This window comes from Helicoverpa zea, chromosome 5 (assembly GCF_022581195.2).
Source record: "Helicoverpa zea isolate HzStark_Cry1AcR chromosome 5, ilHelZeax1.1, whole genome shotgun sequence".
Classification (NCBI taxonomy): Eukaryota; Metazoa; Arthropoda; class Insecta; order Lepidoptera; family Noctuidae; genus Helicoverpa; species Helicoverpa zea.
The window spans coordinates 4,307,923-4,317,727 of NC_061456.1; the positions used below are offsets into that span (position 1 = coordinate 4,307,923).

At 35.0% G+C, this 9,805-nt stretch overlaps 1 protein-coding gene across 1 annotated transcript in view; it reads left to right on the top strand.

Annotated features, from left to right (window-relative positions):
• Positions 1-7,384, top strand: part of LOC124630750 (dedicator of cytokinesis protein 3) — a 60,724-nt gene extending 53,340 nt beyond the window's left edge. Inside the window, exons 28-35 of the mRNA XM_047164731.1 lie at positions 24-131; positions 237-550; positions 1,075-1,164; positions 1,264-1,360; positions 1,901-2,076; positions 2,447-2,544; positions 2,954-3,097; positions 3,579-7,384. Of these exons, the coding sequence (XP_047020687.1) occupies positions 24-131; positions 237-550; positions 1,075-1,164; positions 1,264-1,360; positions 1,901-2,076; positions 2,447-2,544; positions 2,954-3,097; positions 3,579-3,748 (1,197 nt within the window). The 3' untranslated portion in view covers positions 3,749-7,384. The remainder of the gene's footprint in view (positions 1-23; positions 132-236; positions 551-1,074; positions 1,165-1,263; positions 1,361-1,900; positions 2,077-2,446; positions 2,545-2,953; positions 3,098-3,578) is intronic.
• Positions 7,385-9,805: the final 2,421 nt, after the last annotated feature.

Sequence of the window (9,805 nt, forward strand, 5' to 3'; positions counted from 1 at the left end):
AACATGTTGTGTTAAATTTTCAGAGCCTCTGGATAGAAAGAACGACGTTAGTAACGGAGAACACGCTGCCAGGCATTTTGAGATGGTCCGAAGTTATTTCAAGATCTGTTGAAGAAATACCACCGGTCGAAGTAAGTGTTCTATTTGCTACTTTGCCTTGATGACACTGGCATGACTTGATGACATGAGATTTTTTTGTACTTTCTGCTTTAAAATGGTTCTTATTTTTTTTCCAGTACGCCTGCGAAACAATGGAATCAACCGAACGGGAATTACGCAGCCTTATCTCCCAATACACAGCCGATCCCACTTTAAACATAAACCCATTCTCCATGCGGTTACAAGGCACTATCGACGCGAACGTACAAGGCGGGATCACGAAGTACGAACAAGCGTTCATGACGGCAGAGTTCGCGAGAAACGCGACGCCGAGAGAGGCAGCTGCGGCGGCCAAGCTGAGGAGATTAGTGTCCTCGCAATTGGCTGTTGTGGATGCTGGGTTATCGCTTCATGGGAGATTGGCCCCTGAAGATGTTAAGCCGTTGCATAGGTGAGTTGTGAAATAAGGTACATATAAGTTTAGTAAGATGGCATCGCGAGGAACGAGAGTCCTAGAGAGGCAGCTGCGGCGGCCAAGCTGAGGAGATTAGTGTCCTCACAATTGGCTGTTGTGGATGCTGGGTTATCGCTTCATGGGAGATTGGCCCCTGAAGATGTTAAGCCGTTGCATAGGTGAGTTGTTACAGATGCTTAGAAGCGGAAGTGGTTGGTGTGGTGAGTTTTCTTAAATTGTTGACCAAATATTAATTCTAGTCCCAATACCTACCTATGTAATTATTGTATGCCTATCAGGCAGGACATATTGATACTCGAATATATTCTTAAGATCTGTAACTTACATATGCCCACAATAAAGATACTTTGACTTTGACAAATGGCGATTTCATATTTTTTTCAAAATTATCAACCTCACGTGGTCATCAACATATAAACATGTATTTATAAAAATAATGGATGGATTGTTATTCTCCAGTTTAAATACTTGCAATAAAAAACTTCGTTTTCTTTTTACAGGCGTCTTGTAGAACGATTTAATCAGCTAAGACAGAACTTGGGACCAGGATTGGCTCGAGCCCGCCGGCAACTCTCAGAAAGTATTGTAAAGTAAGCAAAACTGAAATATAACCTTTACACAACCTATTCATTAATACATTATGTACTTATTCTTTTGGTAACATAACTTACACTTTATGTTATTTACAGCACTCCACTGCCACCCGTCCCAGCGTTGGACAAACGATCTCAAAGTATTCAACAAAGTGATAACTACTATGATGACGGACATCTCTATGATAAACCGGTAAGTGGCGCCATCTAGTAGTGTTCAGAAACCTTATTTAGTGAACACTAATGGTTACAGTATTGTGATTGTAGCTAAGCGGTTAAATTAAATAAGGCCCTTATGGCAGGTATTACATAAAATAATAAAATTATGATTTTTACATTGAATTACATTAAAACTACGGAAGCTCGTGAAAGCCGCGTACAGATTTAAGAGCTCGAAGACGGTCTCGGTTTCGAGATGCCTGTATTTGAATTTTACCTTAGCTAAAATCAAATTGAATTTAATAAAGCACCCAGTAACTATAGTTCGGCCATTCAGAGAATGCGTTCCTGACACGTCGCGATTGAACTGACGACGTAACTTTGCAATGGCGTTGCAGTTACGATAAAAATATTTTTGCTGGTTGTTTACCGTTTTAACAATTGAGGAGCATTAAAACAACATTATTATATCAATAATCAATGAATGTTATTACGTCGTCAGTTCAATCGCGACGTGTCAGGAACGCATTCTCTGAATGGCCGAACTATAATATTACTTCATTTCTCCACGCAGCTATCAATGGAAGACGCAATGGAGCAACAAAGCATTATGTCCAGCAGTCTACCTATAAGTGACAACAGAGACTGTATCGAAGATAACTCCATGATCAAGTCCGCACCGCCGCTGCCCATCAGACCCAAGTCCGGAGACCCTAGGAGTCCGACGAGACCTCCGCTAGAGAAGTACCGGTAAGTAAACGTACTATTTTGTATAACAGCTATGCTATATTCTGCATAGAATTTAGCATATTCAACAACAATTAACAGTTGTACGGGGCGATCGATCAGAAGGATAAACAATGCTTGGCGTGGTCGGTCCGTATCCATATATAGGGCCGCCTTGTGATGGCAATTTCTTCCGAGTTTCGAAGAGTACGTTAAATTGGTGGGGCTCGGTTGCCATTTGAACATCTCGGGCAGTCGTTACGATTAGTCATGCAAAAGCTAGAAAGTTTGACGGCCAATCTTATCATAGGGGTGATTAGGTAACCAGATGTAGGAGAGAAGTTAGTTAGTCAGTTTCTAATTACAAATTATTAATTCTACTACTTATTTCCAGGGACTCGATCGACGGTGACCTGGTAGAACAGTGTCGACACAGCCGCGCTTCATGGAGCGAGCCAGGAGATGCTCCACCACTACCACCAAGAGTTTCAGGTACATTTAAATCTTGGATATGAATGTGTATTGAAGAAATATTTTGTGTCTGCTAATTATTCTAAACGATCTTTTCACCAACTATTGGCTGCTTTTGGTTTCTGAGAAAGAGGAAATAAATAAATAAGATATCAGTTTATACGCTATATTTTATTCACTTATGTAAAGTAACTTTTTCGGGACCGCGTTGAAGCACGTCGGATCCGCTAATACATATTAATTTAATCTCAGATCACTTAGGGTGGGTTGCACCTTGTAGCTATAATATTTGACCTATGTACAGCCTTTAATTTGACGCCCGCTTGGGGTTAGGTTATCGTTATAGCTACATGGCGTAACTAACCCTTAGTCACAACATTTCCTACCACATTTCACCCATCACACAAACCAATAATCCTATTATTCGTAGGCGACAAGCGGTCGTGGATCGAGGCGCCGCCGGCGATCCCGCGCCGCGCCCGCGCGGGCGACGCGCCCGACGACGCGCGGGACTCGGGCGTCAGCGTCGACCACGCCTACGGCAACGCGGACGAACACGCGCATCTGCATAAAGGTATGTGCGCTAGGATTTGATAATATTGGCTACTGTCTTATCTAAACTGTCAAACTGCGTAGGAAAATCCATACAGCATATCGATCTATTAAAACCTGCAAAATAATGGCGTCTGTACAGTTATTTACTCAACGATTCAACCGTCCGTTATCAAATAAATGATCATATAAAGTAATTGCAACATTATAAAGTAATACTTTAATTGCAACATCACTTTATGATGTTACATTATATGTTCATTTGTACATAAATAAACCATTCCATGAAAGTGATAATTTTCTTCTACAATGTGGTGTAGCAAACATCACATCGTAAGTTCGATTCAAACATGGATCTGCCTAGACTTATCTCAAGTCCGTGAATGTAAGAAGTCTCCCAACGTAACCACGATACATATGTTATTCCTTCTAATGTAGTGATTTTTTTAGCTTATATTTAGATACATCGCCGTAAAATTTTACATCATCAATTTCTTCACCAGATCTCGACCTAACAGTAGACTCACTGCGCTACGAGGAAATAATCTCAATGATGTCGGAACCACTTCGCGTTGACGAGGGCGAAAAGCCTCCCCCCATCCCTCCCAAAGGGCTCGGACATCTCAGCTCCTTCGACTCGGGACACCACGAGAACGGAGAGTCACATTGTTAAACGAAGTAAGAGTTCTTACATAGAAGCTTCTGGGTCTTACTGGAGACAACTGTCAAGGCGCATTTATACGGAAAGATTTTAAAGGAAAAAAGATGTATTTACCACGGAAAAAATAAAACAAGTGTCTTAACATCTTGTTGGCAGCATATTCAGATTTGCTCTTCGGTAATTAGCTTCCAGTCCTACTTGTAAGCTTCTATTTTGTAAACCACAGAAAATCATCTCCCGTTTCCCTTTTCAAATTCCGAATGTCATGATTTGATAGGCTGTCGCCATTTTTTAAACCAATGACAGCACCAAACAACACGGAATATAAGGTCAGAAAATGGCTTCTCACATTTTTTTATTTCAATGTAATGACTGGACACAAAGCTTTTTTTCGCAGTCGATAAAAGATGCAGCATTGTAAGCTATTTTAGCTGTCGTTGTTGAGAATTCGAAGTATCTTGAAAAATTATAATTTCCTTAAATAAATTGTCCAACAAATGCTTGTAGGTACTCCATGATACCAGGAGAAGACAATGATAGATTTTGTTCACATTGTCGATAACATTCAAAAGTAAGATTAGTAGTTGTAAGATATAACATTGGAACTCCGTCATTTGTATATTCGAAGAGAAAAATATTAATTATGTATTTGAAAGAAGTATTTTTATTTGAAAACATACCGGAGGAGATATGTGTATATCCCGTAGATTGAGGTGTCCGAAACATTCGCATTCTTTTGCGTCTTGTACTAGCCCTGGTATACTTGAAAGATAAAAGTTCTTGAATTGAAATAAGGGCTCGTTCGAATCGTCATACAGGTTTGGCAAGGCAGAAAGCTAGGTAATTGGCGATTGAAATTGCTTTCTCATAGATATATAAATATGAATTGTGAATTATATCTTGTCCGTCATAAAATAAAATCAAATGAAATAATATTTATAATCAACATAAGATTATGTGCGTTTAAAAACTCGAATTGCTGTCATATTAATAAAACAACGCCTGCTTTAATGTTCATAGCAAGGAGTCGTTCGTTCTCTTGCTCATATTATTCAAAAGGCGTTACATAGTGTTTACTTATTGTAGAAGATTTCTTTATTTTAATAAAATATATATTATGCATATCATTCCTTGAATGGAATAAAATTATTAGATTTAATTTTATGTGATTAATCAGATTATATTTTTTATTTTGTTTTTGGCACAAATTGCATTTAGTTTTATGTGTCGGGGCCATATAACAGTGATATACATAATGTTAGTTTACTCACAGTTACAATTCACTCACTAATATAATGGACTAAAAAAAACAGTTATTTTTTAATCTCTTCTAATATTTCTTCTTGTGTAAAAATAAGAACACGAAAGTGCATAAGAATTGAAAATAATTCACACATATTCTCTCCAATTTTATAATTATTTTTATTAACAATTCATATTAGTTCATACTAGAATTCATATTAGTATAATGCCAATATTAGTTTGAATGGTTATGGCATCAATATTTTGTATACGTGATTTTATTTCATTATGATTCCTATAAAGTATTAATTGGGCAACCTTTTTATAAATTGACATTAATTGTAAGTGTAGCATTACAATTAAATTCGTATTATTTTTTATAAATTTTATTTGAACTATTAATTATAGCCCGTATTAGGTATCAACAGTATTGCTTTTGCATAATATTGTAATGAAACATCAACAAATATTATAAGTCGTTTTGGACTTTGTTTTCTATTTAAATTACTTATATGTATGCTATTTAGAAGTCTTTTTAGTCTTAAAAAAATATATTAATCAATTTAGTCTATATATATTCTTTTGCTCAAGATCTATGTAGTTAATTTTGTGGAGTCCGTCTTTGTGAAAAAAATATGAAATTTAGAAAAGAGTATTTTCTGCTGTGCTGTCGTTCACAGGAAAGTAAATTAAACGATTTCAAAATATAATCCGAAATGTAGAGATCCCTCAGTGTTCTCATATTTTGAAAATATGTACCCAAAAATTTAGTACGCTTTTTGTAATGTCCTTCATAAAGTTGCTGTAAACTCCCTAATGAATGGTGCAATTTTTATTTACTCTGTATCGTATTTTGATGAATTTTGAAACATTTTTCATATTACAGAATTTATAATATCAACTTCTCACTTATGAATTAAAAAATATTAAGTCTTTTTTATAGTTGTCTTTTCAGATTTATACACTCTAAATATAACGCTTTAAATATTTTGATCTCTTGTTTTCGAAATTTGAAAGTATGTGAAACTAATAAAATCGATTTTCATATGTGAATGAATATTAACTTCCACAGGATATTAATAATTTATATTTTAATCACAAAAAGCAATGCAATAAATATACCAAATAATATAAGTACACGATGTGAAACTAATCCAACTTTTTACTCCAATTTAAAAAGTCTTTCCGATTGTCAAGTGATATTTTTCATACATTAACACGTTAGATTTTTTAACTATAGCTCTTAAGTTCTAGGTGTTAAGGTTTACATTTCCAACGAACAATTTCATAAAATCTTTACATCTGTTAATGTGTTTACTCGTCTGTAATCGTAACATGTATTGTTCCATATTTTATATTTTACTATTATGTATTATCTAGTTTTTATGACTATATTATTACTGTTGTATACTTGACGGTTTTTAGTAGCCATCAACTGGGCGCCATCTTGGAAAAGTAGGCTTGGATAATGTGTGAGTAACAAAGCGATGTTGGAATATTAATATAAGTTCTAGAACCATACGAGTATAAATAAGCCTACTTTTTTCTATACGATATTTTATAGGGTAGTCCAATACCAATGGCCTATTCTTGCATTTTCATATAAAACGTCAGATATTTTCTGCCTGAACGCACAAAATCGCTAAGTTACATTAATTTGCTTTTATTGGAACATCGGTGAAGACGATGGCAAAGTTGATGGCTTTTGAAAATAGCACAGACTTCATACGACTATAATTATTATACGGCAGCGTTTGTTCTTACCAATGTAACTCTTGAGTTAATTTTATACATTTTATCATATACACGTAAGGGTTCGTTTCACCGCCTTGATACATTTATTTTCAAACCTAATTGACCAGGCTTATATAAAATTATTCCAAAGAAAATAATCTCGGGGCGGTGAAACGTACCCCTATAGAAGTTTTTGAGCATTTTAATGTTTCTATTGACTAATTATGTACAACAAGTATTGAGTTACCTAAGCTGAATGATTTTCGACTGATATTCAACTAGTTATTGTATGGTTATGTGTGATTATTGTATTCCTTTATGTTAATGTTATAATATTTCTCAGTAGTTTAGATGATTCGTATTTAAAAATAATTTTAGCGTAACTAATTATAACCGTACCAAAAATTTCTTCAGCTATTTTTATAAATAATTTAATATTACATACGCATTGGTATTTATTATTTTTTAAATATTGTATTAAACGATTGTACTGTTTGTGAATTGAAAAATAAATTGAATACATTGATTAGTGTTAGGTGGATAGCTCGCCAAATGAAATTGTTCAGTACAAAGCGTAGTTGAGTTGAGGGCGCTGACTAGTGATGAAACGTAGCCATTTATCATCAGTTTATATGTAAATGGCAGAAATAAATATTTAGTTGGATGCATGAACAGTGACTTTCATTTACGAAGTTCCCTTACCAATAAATTAAACAGTCATATTGATACTAGTAGTAATAGGAGAATGAATTATATTATCGTTCATAAATAATAAGCTTATAATCCTGTTTCGATAGCTAATTAAGTTCTAACAAAACTGAAAGTGGACCGCGCGCCGCCGCGGGCTAACGCGTTGTCATGCGAAACGATTATTGTATTTATCGATTGAATTTCTAAATAATAAGCGCTCTTAGGCCAGTAATTGAAGGTAGTCAGTTCGAACGTCGCCCGACTACGAACACGGGTATACACGGGTGATGACCGCAGATGTGTCCGAAGATATGTGTCGCTTGTGACATGCTCAAAAAATATTTGGTGAATAATTCAAATAATAATTATTTAATCGAGGTATTTGCAATGCGCAATTAAATTCAGATGCCTTAAGTTTTTGCTGGTTTATCAAACAACAAAGTCTTAAGCGTTCAATATTGGACTTGAGTATTCATTAAGGTTGCTTGGTAATTTCAGGACATATACTGCGGCTTCATTATTGTTGTTTCATTCTAGCTAAACGTCTGAAGTTTTTTATTCCAATGGTTAGGGATCTTGGTGTATGATACAAGAAGATAATGTAATACAGCCAGGTAGGTACAATTACTTGTTTCCATTTATCCTGGTCAAAGGCATCGTATCCTGTGCCTATTGACTTAATTTCGGTAACGCGAGTGCCAAGTAATCTGCCTTACTAATCAATACTTAGAAATAGATAACTTGGCACCAGGTCGCGTCGCATTCCAATGAAAGTGCCAACTTTTGTTCCAAGTTCTGTCACAAATAGAACTTAAGATTTATCTGTGCAAATTGCAATCAAAGCATCTAATCTGGTCTGTTATATAGAAAACAAAAAATATTCAATGAATAACAAAGAATCTGTGCCATTTTCATCACAAGGATTAATGTGCTACTTTACCCAAATTATCTCCAAAAATATAGTAAAAAATATTTTTTTATCTTAAGACCCATCGCCACCACACTAATCTCACGCACAGCGGACCCGATAACTTCTCAATAGCCACGCCCACTCTTGCCCTTAATGGACGCGCGCTATGTTTGACAATATTCGACACCTTAATGAGGGGGAAGACGACTTACATCATCCAGAGCTCACATTGCGAATACGCAGCTGATGCAACCTTCTTGCGAAACCTTATTGTGCTACGATGCCCGTAATAAAGACGATAAATTCTATAGTTACGCATTAGCCTATATACCTAAATGGTTGAGAGCTTGAAGCCTGAAGGTAATTTTAAGCATATTTTATTGTTGCTTTACCGAAAATAAATTCATCAAGAATAAAAAATTATGTTTAATTCTTATTTTGGATGGTTTAAGGTAATGAATTCCATACATATGTATATCAATACTGTTGACTAAGATATTGAAGGCACCCTGTATTAAGCTTGCCTACTCCTATTAATTAGCCTGTTACATCCAGCACATCATTTTATGCTGTTTGAAAACATTTACGAAAGAACATTCAATTATAAATTATACTAATGAATGTTAAATGCAATTAATTAAAGCATTGCGATGTCATTTCTCATACTTACTTGAAAATATTGCCTAAGAAGTTGCGAATATATTCTTAGCAAAGATCCCCCACTGAATAATCAATAATATTCTCATAATATATGATTAAAACCTAAAAACTGAAATCCAATTAACCATCACGCAGTTGAATAAAAAGAGAATATACCTAATTAGAATTTTTAATGCTCATGTCAATTGTCCATTACATTAATTGCGACATAAATTGGTTAAATGTATTAAAAATTATGTATGGACGGCCATGTAAAGTGAATAAACGAAGCTACGGAGACACCTGCTTTTTTGTACCAATTAATTATGATAACACATTTATGCCAATAATATCTTCAAGCTGATACCAACGCGATAGTTGAATCAAGTACCTATAAGTACCTACTCTTACCGCTATGGTACCTGTAAAGTGTTGTATTAACAACCAGGCCTGCCAACTATTAGTCTTAATAAATACAATGGCCACTTAATTATACACTTGATAAGTAACGTAGGGAAGTTTTTTGTCTTACGTTGTGGCAAAGTGGGCCTTTTATGCGGTATAAATTGTATGTTAATGTGGTCTACAACACCGTTAATAGGGATGTTACAAATATTTGTAGTTAGCTATCTTCACTTTGCCAGTTTGTTTTCATTATGAACACCACACACATTCATGAAATTACAAAACTTTTTTCATGTTACAACACAAAAGTAAAAACTCTTACGTTCTTTTTTAAAAGTAAAATTGTAAAGTGTCATACGAAACGTCACGTATCTGCTTGCAGATTTAATTCACTTGAATTCTTTAATTTCGTTCTTTGCTTCATTAATTTAATAAGAAAATAATCCATC